At 41.9% G+C, this 18,307-nt stretch overlaps 1 protein-coding gene across 3 annotated transcripts in view; it reads right to left on the reverse strand.

Annotated features, from left to right (window-relative positions):
* Ice1 (interactor of little elongation complex ELL subunit 1) overlaps nucleotides 1-15,608 on the reverse strand; it is a 45,898-nt gene extending 30,290 nt beyond the window's left edge. For 2 of the 3 annotated variants that reach the window (XM_031359811.1, XM_031359810.1), the window contains exons 1-6: nucleotides 15,288-15,607; nucleotides 5,242-5,300; nucleotides 4,752-4,786; nucleotides 2,567-2,585; nucleotides 1,771-1,882; nucleotides 44-120 (exon numbers count right to left, since the gene is read on the reverse strand). In XM_031359811.1, the coding sequence (XP_031215671.1) occupies nucleotides 44-120; nucleotides 1,771-1,882; nucleotides 2,567-2,585; nucleotides 4,752-4,786; nucleotides 5,242-5,300; nucleotides 15,288-15,368 (383 nt within the window). In that variant the 5' untranslated portion in view covers nucleotides 15,369-15,607. Of the gene's footprint in view, nucleotides 1-43; nucleotides 121-1,770; nucleotides 1,883-2,566; nucleotides 2,586-4,751; nucleotides 4,787-5,241; nucleotides 5,301-15,287 lie in introns of all 3 variants that reach the window. The other variant, XM_031359812.1, reaches the window with a different exon arrangement.
* Between the last annotated feature and the right edge of the window lie 2,699 nt (nucleotides 15,609-18,307).

Raw genomic sequence — 18,307 nt, forward strand, 5'->3', positions numbered from 1 at the left:
GGGAAGCACCAATATTTACAGCTGTTCTAGGAAAGCCACTTACTGGGCATCAGTTCTCAAGCATTCTTCTTTCACGCGTGCATATTCCTGGTGAGTGTCCTGATACAGCTTCAGAGAACTCTGACAAGGAAAACAGGAAACAGAAAGATCACCCCAAGCAGTTATTGGCCACAATCCTCATTTGTTTTACCATAAGCTAAATTCTCCGTAGCATAATACTGAGTACACGGCCAGAACGGTCAGGGAGGCCCAAGAGTCACTCAGCACCTCTACAAGGAGGTTAGGTTCCTAATAAACAGAGCTGACAGCATGACAGAGCAAAAGCTACTCAATTGCTATCCACACCACTGCTAAAACCAAACAGCTAATATGTTCACATCAGCAGCTACAATAACAGAATCGAACCTGATATTGGTACATTAAATGTCAGAAAATGGAAAGCAAGTTTATCAATATGAATGTAATCAATATTAATGGAAAATATATGAATATTGACTCATCTGCCATGATGACCCCATGGACTAGGAAGACACTATGTCCATGTGGTCTGTAATTAGCTTTGCTCGGACATTAAGAGCTCAGAGAGATGAGCTTTATCAAGCCCTTTTCAGAATGGATTTGACAGGTTGGCTTATTCCTGAAAGTCATGGTCCCTGAATGACTATGAGGGTCTCCACTGAGCTCTGACTCCAAGCTTCACACTTCCTTGAGGACATACTGCAGATATTACATACCCAAGAGTACATAAGACAGAACACTGTGATTAACCTTCACTGTGATTAATCTTCACTGCAATTAAGCAGGAAGAAAAAAGGAACACTGATGTATCATGGAGTACAACTGCATATCACTGCTAAATCCATAACATGAGGATGAGTGACAGACAGCAGCAATCTTCCCTGAAGAGCCATAAAGGACGCAGGGTGGGATAGCCATGGACAGCCCCACCTCCCCTTGGACTACCCCACTAGGCTACAGATGCTTCTACATACAAATTCCATAGGCACAATACTAGGACTCCTGTAAAAAGCACTATCACACAGGAAAGCATTTAGAGCATTTTGTGCTGACTTTTCCGGGGTGGGGGTGGGGAGGCTAGCTTTGAAGAAAAGAGCCTGTGAGAGAGAGGTCAAAGTATCAGTTTCTATCAAAAGCATCTTCTCCCTCAGGTACAGGCCCAAACATTCACCTGTAGGAGCTTGTGAACGAATGCTGCTTTCTGTGGACCTCATGACTCTGAGAAACTACAGAGACTATGCATGGTTTCCAAAACACTGAATCAAGCTGTCAGGACCATTCAAATTAACTGGCTCAAGATCCATGAGAGGTCCTCAAGGACATATGAACTCTACTAGAGCAGAGGCCATGAGTGATGAGCTGAGGTTAGACCAGCACAGCTAGTGAAATCTAATTGCTCCCACACTGACATACAATGATTCTCCTATCACTAATTCTGAATGTCTATGCTATGTCCCACTTAAATCAAGAAAAAAAAACTTAAGTTAAAAAAAAAAAAAATAAGAGGGTTACTCGGAGATCATAAAGCCAGAACAATTTAGACCTAACCCTCTCAACACTTGGGAGGAGTCCCATGAATCACTGTGGAGCCACACATCAGCCAGAACAGGATGCTCAGAGTGGAGATCCAGAGGGCTTTTCACTAGCTCTTACATCTTCTGCAAACATGCAAATGCTCCCAAGTCCCAAGCAGTGAGTGCACAGCTAATCCTAACAAATGACAATCCCTCCATAGGAAAGAGGCTCTGACACCTTCTTCTCCTCCAGCTCAGCTTTCAAGGATCCCAATTCTTCTTGACACTTCTGCAGAGGGGAGATCTTCTGGAGCATCTGTTCTACTTGGTGATGCAGTGTGCTGTTCTCTCTGAAAATGGACAAAGTGTTGGCATCACTAAACAGAAACAACTAGAGTGGTGTGCTAATAAACACTAACTTTAAACGTATTCTTCCTGCTCACACTAAAGAACCGACTACTTTGTATCTTTTAGGCATAACTTTTTAATGAAACTGTATCAAAAAACCACAACAGATACTAGTCCAACAGACATCAGTACATGGAAGAAGCTGTGCCATGAGGATACTGTGCCAAACATCTGGCACTTAAATCTTCATCTTTTCCCCATTTGTCCCAATTAAGTGGTACAACATCTTACAATCTGATACATAATCCCATGTTAGCTTCTAAGTGATAACTGTAGTCAGAGCATAAAACATCACTATTATAAAACAACACCACAGTAGTGGTTTTATTTTAGTATAAACAATACAAGATAAATGGCATTGAACAGTATGTAATTATGTAGGCAAAACTAATAGAACTTCAGCTTCAGTTCACACAGTGGTCAACAATTACTGAAGCAAATCATAAAGATGCAATTTGAAACCTATGCCATAAATATATTTGAGCCATTTGATAGCACAATGCAATCTGATTGTAAGGGAGCACCCAAAGCAGTTTATTCCAAGATAGGTCTCTGGCCTGCCAGACATCCACCTCTACCCAAGAATTCACAGCTCTTATCATAGCTACAAAAGTCAGGCAGCTCACCTTCTTGCAAACTGCAGCTGTAAAACTTGTTAAAGAAAACTTAGAACTTTTGTCTTCTGATATTTGTTTGGAGATAAATCTGCTTACAGTAATCATGCACACCTAGGCTAGAGCATTAACTCTATAACAATATGCACACATTTGCCTCTAACTATGATGAGTCTGCCTTAACCCTATTTACCAATGTATGAATCTGGGGTGGTGTGAATAAGAATGGCCCCCATAGGCTCATATATTTGAATGCTTAGTCACCAGAGAGTTGCACTATTTGAGGATTAGAAGAATTAAGAGGTGTGGCCTTGCTAGAACAAGCTTGGCTTGGGGAGAAAGTATGTCACTGGGGTGGGCTTGGAGGTTTCAAAAAGCTCTCACTAGGCCCAGCACATAAATCCACATACATACATACATACATATGCATATATATACACACACAAATATACACACACATATATAAACTATGTACCTATATATCTGTCTGTCTATCTGTCTGCCTGCCTGACTGCAGATCAGAATGTAGCTTTCAGCTACTACTGTGGTGTCTCACTTTTTGCCACCATGTTTCCCACCATAATGATAACAGACTGACCCTCTGACAGTGAAAGCAAGCCTCCAGTTAAATGCTTTCTTTATAAGAGTTGCCTTGGCCATGGTGTCTCTCCACAGCAACAGAACAGTGACTAAGATAGAATACATGCCAAAACATCTATTTCTATACTAAAGCCTTAAATAAATGACTAATAAGAATGACAAGAATTAAGACTGATATAGCTGACGGAAAATACTTTAATTTCTGTATACATTAGAACCTCTGGACAGTCCTCCAGACAAAAATGAGGCATGCACAAAGCACTCAGGACCACATTACTTCTCAAGGTCAAGAAGTGCACATTCATTCATTCTCTTCACTCCACTGTGGCCACAGAGGGTGCGCTCAGGTTCTTCAGAAGAGGTAGGGCAAGGGGTCAAGCTACATTAAGCCTAGGACACTGGTACCTCAAGGCAGGAGAGCTTCACTTCTCAGCTGTAACAAATATATACTTGGGGCTAATAGCAAAGTAGTTTGAAAATTAGTTTGTGTAGCTGACATTAGATATCCCATCACAAAATAAACCTCTGTATCTCAAACAACAACTGCAGGCTTTATCTATTTAAAGGACCTGTACTTGGATTGGCAATATGGTTCAGTGGTTAAGAATAAGCAATTTGCAGTTCAAATCCCAGCACCTACAGGAAGTGCTCAAAACCACTTGTAACTCCAGTTTCAAAGGTTCCAATGCCCTCACTGACCAGCACTCATGTGCACAAGCCCACAGAGACACATAATTAATAAATCTTTAAGAAAAAGTATCAATTGTTTATTTTATTTTGATAGGGAAATTTTAGGAAATTAGAATACTTACTCTACCATGAAATTACAAACATAACCACCAAGAAGTTTATGCATTTCTCTAAGAGTGCTGTAGGGACCATTGCTCTAAGTGGCTTCACAGTACTTCAGGGATTGTGGACTCGACCTCTGCAAGAGCCACATCCACCCCAGCACTGAGAAGAGCCTAATCTCTACAGGTCTACACTTATTGATTTTTTGGGAAGAAATGTTACTATGTTCTTTTGAGAGAGATTTAAACCAAGGCAGCTGTTACAAAAAAGATGTGGCAGAACCAGCTTTTTCTTGAAGATACCCTTGCTTAGCCAACATGGTGAGTCTTGGCTGAGAATTGTATTACAAATATAAAATTGCACTACTTATATAATTTGAGGCTATACACATTAATTGGAACAAGATCAATTTCCTAACCATATCAGCATTCTCAGTTAAAGATACCAACCAGCAAGCATTACTGCACCTCCATAATCCATCAACAATCCTGATGTCATACCCATATACATGAGGAGCATCCACTCATTAAATAGCTAAGGATCCTAATAACATCAGAGCAAGCAACAGAAACAGAGTCTGCTAGGCTACCTCAGTTTAGGATCCCCACCATACACCCATTGCAACCATACTAAAGTCCTGCTGTTGGCTGCATTTATGAGATGGGCTCCCATTAAGCCCATCCTACCTTTTACCTTTTACTACTACCTTTTAAAAGGTAATTGTTAAGAGGGGCCCTCCTATCTTTTTGAGTTATTACACATAAATCAGTGTTGACATCCAAAGGGAAAAGCAAGTAAAGGATATCATCGCATTTCTTCTGATATTCTGTCAGCAGGTTACTGCAAAAGAGAAAAGAGCAGTTAGGCCCCCATGTCACCGGGCAAGCACACCACAAAGAGGTATGGCTCAGATCACTCTAGGTGGCACCTCTCCTTTGATCCCCAGAAACAGAAGCATGCTGGGCTGACATCACCTTGATTCCTTAATGCACTATACAGGAGCTTTTGATCTAAAACATGAGACTATCAAGGGATATTAAAATAATAAAATATCACAATGCAGCATGAAATGGTGAGGAAATTTGTACCCAACAGACAGAATAACTTTGGAGAGAAAACAGCTTTTAAAATCCAATTTGGCAAATATAATTTTATAATAACAGCCTATAATAAAGGGCTCAGGGTTTCTACCCTAGCCAGCACATTGGGCCCACTGTGGACTCCAAACCACCACCCATTCATTTCAGCCAGCTGGAGAGACTGGCAGAGGTCTTCCAACACACAGATATACTTACTCTGTATTAATAATTTTTTGTTTCAAGGCAATTAATGCTTCAACATATTCATTTAAGTTCTGAAAGAAAAAAGCTACAATCAGCTATTTACATGTCTATGGCATTTTATTACATGTAACTGTCCTAGGATTTATAATTATAAAAGCTGGTTATAGAAACACATCAACAGAAATGGGCAGACCTTCCCATGTACTGTGCAACTCCTCTGGAGCCCAGAGCCCATCACCCTTGGTAAGAACTGCATGCTCTGTCATACTGAGATCAGAGGGTAGCAACAAGCCACTGACTGCCTACTACTTAGCAGAAACATAAAAGCACCCAGAAAAATACAGCAAAATAATAAAAATTAAGATAATATACAGATCAAATATTATAATCGTTTCATGATTAAGTTTAAAAGTAATTTTGTGAGACCTCTATTGCACTGTAGGAACCATTCACAAGCTGGTTCCAAATCCTGTTAGTAAACCGAAGACTAAAGCATTCTTATTATGCTGTCCAGGCATTCCCAACAATTAAAATACAGATTTTTCTTTTCTGTAGCTGAGTTCTTTAAATGTCAATTTTGTTTGTTTGTTTTATTAGATGTTTTCTTTATTTACAATATCTCCGTCCCCAGGTTCCCCTCCAAAAAAAAAAAGGAAAAAATAAAAATAAAAAAAACCAAAAACTAAAACAAACGCGTTTCCTACCCCATTCCCCTGCTCACCATTCCAAATGTCAATTTTTTAATCAGTAAAACCTTCAAGAGTAACGTCAGTGTTTTAAATACACCACAGTAGCTTTGCAGCATCTCATACCAACAAGTCTATAATCAGAGTTACCACCTTTCCCATCTCAAAGGTCAGCCTCTAGTCAATGCAGAGGATTGGGAGAGGAACAGTAAGATCTCTATTCAGTGTCCATCTGTTTTTGCATCAACATGCACAAACCAGCTGAAACAGACAGAAGCCCAGGCTAGCATCGATGTGAAAAGGGCATGTCCTCTGCACTCTCCACACACCTTTCCTGGTTCTCTTTCTCAGTTCAGTCTTTTCTAACAGTGAGCAAAGGACTTCCTTGCTTGAGAAGCTTCACCTTGGCTGTGACCTTGGATATTCTTATAGGAGTTCTCATTAGCATTTACTTACTAATTTATTTGTATATGAACAAGTGTGCTGTGGTTTGTGTCTGGAGGTCAGATGTCAGCTTTGTGGAGTTGGTTCTCTCACCTTCACATGGGTTCACTGGCTTGTGTAGAAAGCACTGATCCTGGGAGAACAGTCTCCCCAGCCCCACCCTACCCCTCCTCAGTGATGAGAGGTTTTCTCAGTCACTTCTGGGCATTCTTTCTTCTTCCTTCTGCACGCCAGAGTTGACTCTGTGCCACAGCTCTCCATACACAAATTCCTCATGGAGAGAACTGGTCTTCTAGGAGTACTGACATACAGTCTTGCAGGAGAGACAAGCCACAGTCACAGACAGAAAGACAAACTAACACCAGAGATAACCTGATGGTGAGAGGCAAGGGTAAGAACATAAGCAACAGGAACCACGGCTAAGTGGCATCATCAGAACCCAGTTCTCCCACCACAGTGAGCCCTGGAATACCAACACACCAGACAAGCAAGATTCTGATGTAAAGTCACATCTCATGATGATAATAGAGGACTTTAAGAAGGACATAAATAACTTGCTAAAAGAAATACAGGAGAACACATGTAAACAGCTAGAAGCCCTTAAAGAGGAAACACAAAAATCCCTCAAAGTATTATAGGAAAACATAACCGAACAGGTGAAGAAATTGAACAAAACCATCCAGGATCAAAAAATGGAAATAGAAACAATAAAGAAATCATAAATGGAGACAAGCCTGGAGATAGAAAACCTAGGAAAGAGATCAAGAGTCACAGATGCAAGCATCACCAACAAAACCCAAGAGATAAAAGAGAGAATTTCAGGGGCAGAAGATACCATAGAAAACATTGACACAACAGTCAAAGAAAATGCAAAATGCAAAAAGCTCCTAACTCATAACATACAAGAAATTCAGAACACAATGAGAAGACCAAACCTAAGGATAATAGGTATAGAAAAGAAGGGAGAGAAGATTCCCAACGTAAAGGGCCAGTAAATATCTTCAACAAAATTATAGAAGAAAACTTCCCTAATCTAAAGAAAGAGATGCCCATAAACATACAGGAGACCTACAGAACTCCAAATAGACTAGACCAGAAAAGAAATTCTTCCCATCACATAATAATCAAAACACCAAATACATTAAACAAAGAAAGAATTTTAAAAGCAGTAAAGGAAAAATGTCAAGTAACATATAAAGGCAGGCCTATAAAAATTACACCAGACTTCTCACTAGAGACTATGAAAGCTAGAAGATCCTGGGCTGATGTCTTACAGACCCTTGGAGAACACAAATGCCAGCCCAGGTAACTATACCCAGCAAAACTCTCAATCACCATAGATGGAGAAACCAAGATATTCCATGACAAAACAAAATTTACACAATATCTTTCCATAAATCCAGCCCTACAAAGGATAATAAATGGAAACAGCCAACACAAGGAGGAAAACTACACCCTAGAAGAAGCAAGAAAGTAATAATCTTTAAACAACCCCCCCAAAAAGATAGCCACACAAACATAAAAATAACAGGAACCAACAATCACTATTCCTTAATATCTCTTAACATCAATGGACTCAATTCCCAAATAAAAAGACATATACTAACAGACTGGATATGTAAATAGAACCCAGCATTTTGCTGCATCCAGGAAACGCACCTCAGTGTCAAAGACAGATACTACCTCAGAGTAAAGGGCTGGAAAACAATTTTCTAAGCATATGATCCCAAGAAACAAGCTGGAGTACCCATTCAAATACTTTCAACCAACTTTCAACCAAAAGTTATCAAAAGGATAAGGAAGGACACTTCATACTCATCAAAGGAAAAATCTACCAAGATGAACTCTCAATTCTGAACCTCTATGCTCCAAATACAAGGGCACCCACATTCATAAAAGAAACTTTACTAAAGCTCAAAGCACACATTGGCCCTCATACAATAATAGTGAGAGATTTCAAAACCCCACTCTCATCAATGGACAGATCATGGTAACACAAACTAAACAGAGACACATTTAAACTAACAAAAGTTATGGACCAAATGGATTTAACAGATATTTATAGAACATTTCATCCTAAAACAAAAGAATATACCTTCTTCTCAGTACCTCATGGTACCAAAACTGACCAGATCACAAAACAGGTCACAAACAGGTCACAAACCAGGCCTCAACAGATACAAGAAGACTGAAATAATCCTATGCATCCTATCAAATCACCATGGACTAAAGCTGGTCTACAATAGCAACAAAAACAACAGAAAGCCCACATGTGGAAGCTGAACAATGATAACTCAATGATAACTTGGTCAAAGAAGAAATAAAGAAAGAAATTAAAGACTTTCTAGGATTTAATGGAAATGAAGGCATAACATACCAAAACTTATGGGATGCAATGAAAGAAGTATTAAGAGGAAAACTCAGCTCTGAGTGCCTCTAAAAAGAAACTGGAGAAAGCATACACTACCAGCATAACAGCATACCTGAAAGCTCTAGAACAAAAAGAAGCAAATACACAGAAAGACAAAAAAGAGAAGTAGACAGCAGGAAATAATCAAACTCAGGGCTGAAATCAACCAAGTAGAAACAAAAAGAACTATGCCAAGAATCAACAAAACCAGGAGCTAGTTCTTTGAGAATTTATCAACATGATAGAAAAACCCTTACCCAGACTAACCAGAGGGCACAGAAACAGTATCCAAATTAACAAAATCAGAAATGAAAAGGGAGGTATAACAATGGAAACTGAAGAAATTCAAAGAAAAAATCACCAGATCCTACTACAAAAGCCTATATTCATCAAAACTGAAAAATCTAGATGAAATAAACAATTTTGTAGACAGATACCACATACCAAAATTAAATCAAGATGAGCTAAACCATCTAAACAGCCTCATAACCCCTAAAGAAATAGATGCAGTCATTAAGTCTTCCAACCAAAAAGAAGCCCAGGACCAGGTGGGTTTAGTGCAAAATTCTATCAGACCTTCAAAGAAGACCTAATACCAATACTCTTCAACTATTCCACAAAATAGAAACAGAAGGAACACTACCCAACTCATTCTATGAAGCCACAGTTACACTCCATATTCTCCCTTGGAGATGGAATGGTTTCTGTCTAATCGGGTACTTGTCACAATTTCCTTTCATAGAAGACTTCATAAGAGATTTTTTTCTACTTCTATTATGTTTAATGTTCCAAATAGATTTTAAAAACTGATTGAGTGCATATTACTTTCAGCTTCAGAAGATATCATTTATATTTAAGAGGCATTTAACTATTATAAATTATTTTAATGACTTAAAAAAAGTTAATACTAAGCTGTATATTTTAAAATAAATTTTATTAGTTTAAATATAAGATAAAATAAAATGTTAAAAAAAAAAAAGGAATGCAATCTAAGATAGCAAAGATGTACTTCTCACCTACTACTCCAAACTCAAATAGTACTGCAGACATAAGGGGTACACCTGTATCTCTATTCTTATATTGTTGTCTCTGTGTAAAAGTCCTGCTTACATGTGAGGGGTGTACCTGCATCTCTATCCTATGTGATTACCTGTATAAGAGGCCTGCTTAGATGCTCCCCAAACCATGTAGGTTTCTATGTCCTGCAGGAATGTCACCTTTGTTGTTTCTCTTTTGTTTCTCAAGTGGGTCTTATACTTGTGAAGAAATATAACTAATTTGTAGTTGTTGTATACAACTTGTTCATTTTACAAAAATGCCACTTACAAATAGATGCAAAAGTCTGTACAACAAAATGCATGAAGTAAATATTCAAGAGTGTTAACAGTGGACACTGTGCATAACTGGAGCATCCAGTACTACCCTTCTGCTACTGTGCTTGGGTGCCAGCTCCAGTTTTCCACTCTGGGAGGTGGTGGTAGGTTTAGAAGCTAAACTCTGCTACACAGTGAGTTGCTGAGTAGCCTAAGCCAGCTACATAATACTGCCTTTAATATATATATTATATATTTAATATATTATATTAAATCTCCACCTCACTGATGTCCTGTACCCTGAGAGGCGCAGAGATAGAGCAATATTAGTGCACAATCCTCAAATTCCAAGATTAAAAATCTAGACTAAATGTCTTCAACTAAAATCAAGTAACAAATTTACTAATTTTTGTTATAAAACTCATTTATTACTTTTATCCACATAATTTAAGTAATTAAAATGGTGTCTTTGGCCGGGCAGTGGTAGTGCACGCCTTTAATCCCAGCACTTGGGAGGCTGAGGCAGGCGGATTTCTGAGTTCGAGGTCAGCCTCTTCTACAGAGTGAGTTCCAGGACAGCGGGGCTACAGAGAAACCCTGTCTTGAAAATACCAAAAAAGGTGTCTTTGGGGAAGAGGATATGGGCAAGTCTGCATTGTCTTAATAGAACATTAGATACATTTTTCTCTCTCAACACTGATCACATATAACTGCCTTAGAGAAACAAACAGGAAATAAAGACTTAAAACCACAAAACAACATCCTAGAGCAATAGGTCACCTAAAATTATCATAAAATATGGATTTTTAAATTATGATTTATAACAGTAGCCAAATTACTGCTATGAAGTAGCAAAGAATATAGTTTTATGGTTGGGATCACCACAACATAAGGAACTGTATTAAGAGGTCACCGCATTAGGAAGCTTGAAAGCCACTGTGCTAGAGAAAAAGTATACCCTTCCAGTTACCTGTTTCAGCTCTTCTGCACTATTCCCAAGGCCTGTGTACACAGCAATATTCTAGTATTGACAGTTGGGCACTGCCATGTTCCTAATTGAACATTTTATTTTCTCATCTTCTGATCCAGGTTTATTTATGTTGTCTGATATTGAGCTTCCTAAATAATGAGATCAGCTTATGAGAATATGAGAGGTGGGGGGCCCTCTGGGTCCTACTGACCCATATTCCTGTGTGCAGGTAGGGGTTAACTGTTCAACAGTTCTAGGAAAGGGAGAGGGTGCTCTTGGTTAGGGAAGGAGTAGTGCTCTCTGCAGTTATCTAAAGTTATCTAACAATTGTTCTCTCAGCATTCACCCTTTAAGCTCCTGGAACTTCTTTACAAGTTGAGGATCCTTTAAATGAAATAACAGTTTCCTGTACTGGGGACTACCTGCAGCTATTACATGCTGACCAACTCCAAGGCAGTGTCTCAAATGTTCCCCAAAAGGAAAATGACTTCAAACAACCAATCCCTTGGCTTTAATCTAAAACTATGTAACTCAAAGCTTGCCTAATTTCCATAGCACCGACAGACTCAGGCCTGCACTGGTTTCTGTGACTACTGAGGGTCTAGAACATGTGGCTGCTGAGCTACAAATGGGTAACAAGTTACTACAACCCAAAGGTCAAGCAGCAGCTCTCAGTAAAACTATCAAGAGATACTTAAGATGCTGGGAAGCACAGCTGCCTTTAGATACATTTTTGACAGAGCAGATACAAAGGCAACTGTATCTTTCACGTTAAAGAAAACAAGGGACAGACCACCACCGACAGCAAGGTGTTCTGCAAGCAAAGGACTATTCAGCTTAGAACAGGGCCTGTACCCTAAGACTCCAAGTCAGAATGAAGGCCCAGCACCAGAGTTGGTGCAACTGTGGGAAAGACTATGTGCACATCTTCTGCAGGAACTGGGAAGTTTAAACTACACACAGCAAACACTTGCTATGGTGATGTCCAGTCATCTTTCTCCTCCCAACAGGCCAGCAACCCAATTCCTGTGTAAGTCTCCTTATCTCTCTCCATCCCTCCCCATTCCATGCTTTCTTCTTCAAGGGCCCAGACCCAGCTGCCAGATTCTCTTCAGAAGCTAGAAGTTGTCAGAGTTCAAGTGACTGAAAATACTACCTAACTCCTCCTCCAGAAAAAGATTTTTATTATGAACTCCAAGCCCACAGAAACCTAAAACTGGCTTCTAGTCCCTTGGAAGTACATTAGGACATCCCAAATGTACTTCACAAATATCTGAAAAATAGCTAAGCCTCCACAGTCTAATGTTTTAAAGCTTTAGCCCCAGAATTCCAACAACCTTTCCACCTCAGCTTCTTTTCCTTCTTCCACCACACTTCATGTGGTTACTCAGGGCTGATATCTTGGTACCTCCCACATCCTGGACATTCCAACATTTCATCCCACTCTGATTCTTACACTCAGGGCTTTTCCTACTATCATTCTGTTCCCTAGAGCTTTTTGATTAAGTCCTTGCTGTAATGCTCACTAGGTTACATTAGTGAGATAATTTACCTTTTGTCAAACACAGCTCCTATTCATCAATTCATCTTGTGCCTTCCACCTGTGACTTGTAAGCTTTTACTACACATTTTGCTTTGGTGACATCAATAAACAAAAGTCTCCATCTCTCAACATACAGGAAATAAGCACAGAGCCTCTTAGGATGTTCTATACTCAATGCTATCTCTGGAACACTACTGCCTGAAAAGCCTTTTCAGAAACAATTCTCTTCTAGGTGGGAGCACAGCCCTGGGGCTCTTTTTCACTCTATGGATGCTTTCACACCTCAGTGGTAAGTGAGCAAGTGTGAACAACCTCCCAAAGCAGAGTTATTTATGATCTTGGCCTCTTAAGGAAGAAAGTTCACAGACCAGGTCTATACAGAGCTAAAGGAACCTCTCCCTTACTCACTGTTCACCAAAGTCAAAGTGTGGCTTGGAGGGAAGGAAAAAAAGGTGTCCTCGGAAAGTGAAGGCAGTAGCTTCTAGGCCACAGGTTAGAATGCTTCCTACAGTGAAGGTGGTAAGAAATAAAGACACCCAGGGATCAAAACATCCAACAAAGGGTCTGGATGCAGCCTGTCAAAGAAGGGAGGCACCAGGATGGTCACCAGTTTCTGGCCTAAGCAACCTGAAGAACTCAGTGGCACTGCTGGACAGGACAGAGACTCCTGGTGGGCAGTGTGTGGATGCAGCTCTCCAGAGGGCAAAGAAGCATGGGTCACACAGCTGTTTGTGCAAATACCTGCAATGATTCACCACCTCATCCAGAGAAGCCCAAGCCCATAGTATGGTGTGTGAGGACCACACAACCAGAGCTCTTCTGGTTATTTTGACTTCGGCAAATCCTAAACCTTCAGTGTACCCTGGCCTCACAGGCCTTCATGTTCTTCACAAGCACACCAGGAAAATAACTACTCCAGGCCTTGAGGCATCCACTAGGATGTCTGGCTCCAAAGAAATCAACAGAACTCATTCTCCTATAGCCTTGCTCAAATACAATTTTTCCAAAGACCACAAAATCCCAGCAGCCACACGCCTGGTCCTTACCCACTCTTCCCTCCTATTTTTGCCTCTGTTTGTTGACAGTACATTACATATAACGTTCCTCTTCTCTTTACATACACTGCTATAAACCAGCAAGGGATCAAAACATTTCCAGTGAACAGGCTCAAAACACAAATATGGTCCATTAAAGGTGCTTGCCATTCAGAATCTTTTAAAGGGAGGGGAGAGTTATAAGATGACTACAGGCCGGACAGTGGTGATGCATGCCTTTAATCCCAGCACTTGGAAGGCAGAGGCAGGCGGATTTCTGAGTTCGAGGCCAGCCTTGTCTACAGAGTGAGTTCCAGGACAACCAGGGCTATACAGAGAAATCCTGTCTCAAAAATCAACAAACAAACAAAGAAAAAAGATGCCTACACAATGTGGCCTAGCTACAACATGGCTTGACTATCCATCCATCTTCTCTAATGAGAGTACCATCCCATTTCCTATTTCCCCAAACAACTAGAATATAAGAATCAGCGCAGAGATATATAAAATCAAGCTTCCACAGATAGCTATCTGGTCTGCATCCCTTATCTCATCTCACCAACCACGTGGCTTCCACAGGCTTTGCTCATCGAACATCAAGAAACCATCCCACCTGTTAAAACCAATACCCAGAGCTGCTTTTCAACATTCACAACTCCTACTGCTTCAACACCACCTCACCCAGACCCCCCTGATATCTTCCACTATTTTCTTCCCAACATCTAAAATCCTGTCGAGATGTACTTGCGCGCATGTTCATCTTATCCGTGTCCAGCTGGTTTACCAGAATGTGAATATTGCATTGCTTAGAACTCTAGGTAGAATGGGGAGTAACTGAACGGGAGCAAGGGCGAGTTCCCTTTTGCCGCTGACAATAATTGAAGGGGACTCTAAGACAGAAAGCTTGTGGGAGTCTCCAGAACTGAGCACTGTGAGCAAGTGTGAACAATCTCCCAAAGCAGAGTTATTTATGATCTTGCCCCTTAGGGAAGAAAGTTCACAGACCAGGTCTATACAGAGCTAAAGGGACCTCTCCTTTACTCACTGTTCACCAAAGTGAAAGTGTGGCTTGCAGGGAGGGGGAAAAAAAAGGTGTCCTCGGAAAGTGAAAGCAGTAGCTTCTAGGCCACAGGTTAGAATGCTTCCTACAGTGAAGGTGGTTCCATTGCATCAGTAAAACCTAGAACTGATCTGCTGCGATTCATTGTTAAGAACAGAGCATGACACTGTAACAAACTACCTAGACCAACATATCTTTATTGGACTATTTTAGTCAGACAACTAACATGCTACTTAACAAAAGCTAAGCTTGATAGTATATTAGTAGATACGTGTAAACTGAAATGCAGCTCCCGAATCTTGAAGTCTAGAGACCTGGGCACGCAACATAAAACATAAACCCTTGCCTTCAAGCAACAAATAATGAGGAGGGCGAGGAGGCCTTCATCTCAGAGAGGAAGATTCCCTCCGCGCTTAGACAGCGTCAGCCACCAACCCTGGAAACCCTGAGTCGGGAAGACCAGGAGTCCTGAAAAACACGCTCACTCCGTCCGCCGCCAGCATCGCAGCAGTGAACCAATTCTGGAGCCCAGGATTAAACAAAGCACCGGCACCCGCCCCTAAAACACCGCAAGCGTGTCGGCCAGGGATCCTTGTACCTGCTGCAGGGAGGCGCAGCCCTGACACCGCGCGAGGTCGGCTGGCCCGGGCGCCGCCGGGTGCGTCTCGCCGGGCATCATGGTGCTGCGGCCCGGCCTGCAGGGCGCGCGCTCAGGGGCCCGCTGCCTCCGCCCTGCTCCGCCGCCCGAGCCACCGCCAGCCTGGCCGCTTCCCGCCGGGCGCGGGCAGGTCCATGCGTGCGCCGAGGTCCCCGTGGAGCCGGCCTAGGGCTCAGACCAACGAAGCAGCCTAGGGCACTGAGAAGAGGCGCAGCCCGGAGGGCCCAAAGCGACGACAGCACACGAGGTCCCCGCCCCACCCGGCCCCGCCCCCTTTGTGGCTGTCCGCGAATCCGCCTGATCAAAAAGCAGGCACTGTGCGGAGCCGCACAAAAAGCAAAGCCCTAGGAAACATCTTGGAAAAGATGAACAAGAGCCAGGTCCTGCCTTCAGGAACTGTCTGTGCATCCGTCACCTGACTCATTACAGGCCATGGGTAGACGCCTAAATCCCTTGAGCCTCCAAGGGGCGGGGTGTTTGGCGTCATTGTCATGCGGATCGCCGAGGGAGGACCCGAGCCTGGGTCTGGAAAGTGCGAGCACTTCTTGCACAGCTACTGCTCTATTCTCCCAGTAGACAGGCAGGGAGCAGAAGAAAAACTACAATTCCCGAAGTGCCTCGCAGCAGCGGGGGACTTGGGGGAGGGTGTTGTGAACTCCTCTTAGGCCAACCTCCCAGGCTCGAAGCTCTGCGACTACTGTGTGGGGTGTGTCTGCACACAGCCAACCAGACAACCCCTTCAAGCGGTTTTCCAGCCACCTTCACCCATATGCTGGAGAGGTGGGAAGGAGAAGTCCTCATTCAGCTTTAAAAACCACTTGAAATCAGGGCTTGAACTCTTGCTGACATCCTAACATTGTATCCACTATCCTCCGAAACTCTCTTTGTTGCCATCAGTATCTGTCTACTAGGAAGTTCCTGACGCTCCTCATCTTCTGGTTACAAAGTCCCCATCTCTGAGAGTTCAACAATAGTGTTGCATTTATGGATTACCCAGGGTTCTCTAGAGTAGTCTCTCTATATAGTAAGGGAATTTGTTGATGATTTTAGTCTTTAGTCCAACTCCCCAACAATGGTTAGCAGCAGCTGTGAATGGAAGTCCAAGAATCTAGCAGTTTCTCAGTCCCACGAGGCAAGCGGGTGAAGAAGAGAGAGCCAATCTTCCTTCTTCCAATGTCCTTATGTAGATCTCTAGCAGAAGATATGGCCCAGGTTAAAGGTGTGTGCCACCATGCATGGATCTGTGACTTGCTTTGTCCCAGATGACATTGAATACAGAGATCTCCGTCCTACGAGGCAATGGAGCAGGGACTAGGGGATCACCTGGAAAAGAATGAAGGGACAAGGGACGCGGAGAAGGCCAGCAAGTCAAGGAGTCTGATTAAGCTGACAACTTTTAATTTTTCTCACTCAGGTTATATACCAGTACAAGTAGGATGGGGGAAAGGGGAGGGAGTAGGGTCGCTTTGTCTTCGGGGAGTGCAGGTGCTCTCAGGACCAGGAAACTGGCTAGTTGAAAAGTTCAGGTTGCTAGGTTCCTGTCTATATGATGCATAGATATTTTGTCCCTAACTAGACTGGGAGTTAAGCACTTGTCTACAGGACCCATTGATGTCTGATCTCATAGCAGAATGAATTGTTAGATACCTAACCGCAAAAATCTATATCAGGTTTCCATAACAAAGTGGGGTGTTAGATACCTATCAGCAAGATTAATAACTATTTGTTCTTATCTCTGCTGGTACTAAGTGGGTTGTTGGATACCTAACAGCAAGATTAATAGCCATTTGTTCTCAACTAGGTCAGTACTTTCCCATGCAGGCCAGGACTTTTGTGCCAATAAGCAGTTATGGCTGATAGGGCAGTTAACGTTCAGACAAGGTTGCTCCCAACACTCCCTGTCTTCATCTTTTGGGATTCATAGCCACTATGCCTCAAGATCTCCACTCTAAGATCCAAGTCAGAAACTTGTATCTCCCAGCCTCCAGATTAGGATCCCAGGTGAGCCTTCCAATTCTGGATTGTAGTTCGTTCCAGATATAGTCATGTTGACAACAAGGAATAGCCACTACAATTTATTAAGAGGGCATCCAGACCCTGTGCTTCTGTCCTAAGTTTCAGGATGAAAAAAGTGACTCAAAGCCTATTCTGTCTTCAAGATATCTTCTTTGACATTGAAAGACCAGATTGATACCTAGAAACAGTTGAATGTCTTTTCATTGTTATTTGCACTCAAGCAGGAAAGGCCCATAACCTGATACAGTCTATGCAGAAGGTACAGGTTTCCGCAGAGGCTGATGAATAGAATGTGTAAGTTTACAAGAAGAACATGGGTTTTTAGAGGTGTCAGAGCCAATCCCCAGCTAACAAACTAGATCTGGCCACCCAACCTCAACAGGCCAATGAAAGGACACAATTTATAATTAAAAACAGGAAAATATATATCCAAAAGTGGTCACATTAGGAAGGAAAAAGATCCAATAAAAAGATTTTCCCACCCTCAGTGCATCTGCAGAGTCATGACATGGGTTTAGGTTTAAGTAGAGAGCAGGAAGTATGCATAGGTAGTCATGGTAGCTGTGGTCCTTCCTATCATAAATCAATCATTGTGTTGGCTCTAGTATCTGCTGAAAGGATATCTGACAAGCTGCCAAAACTTAAGAAAAATCTTTGTCTAGATACAGGCTTCTGTTCTTGATGGCCTTTGGCTTCAGCCATTTCCTTCTTCCAACATGGGATTCCTGTGGATACAAGGATCAATGGTCTCACAGTGTGATTGGGGGCTGGGACACTGGTTCTTCTCTAGAATGTCTTTCTTTCTTTCTTTCTTTCTTTCTTTCTTTCTTTCTTCCTTCCTTCCTTCCTTCCTTCCTTCCTTCCTTTCTTTCTTTCTTTCTTCCTTCCTGCCTTCCTTCTCTCTCTCTCTCTCTCTCTCTCTCTCTCTCTCTCTCTCTCTCTCT

This window comes from Mastomys coucha, unplaced genomic scaffold (genome assembly GCF_008632895.1).
Source record: "Mastomys coucha isolate ucsf_1 unplaced genomic scaffold, UCSF_Mcou_1 pScaffold8, whole genome shotgun sequence".
Classification (NCBI taxonomy): Eukaryota; Metazoa; Chordata; class Mammalia; order Rodentia; family Muridae; genus Mastomys; species Mastomys coucha.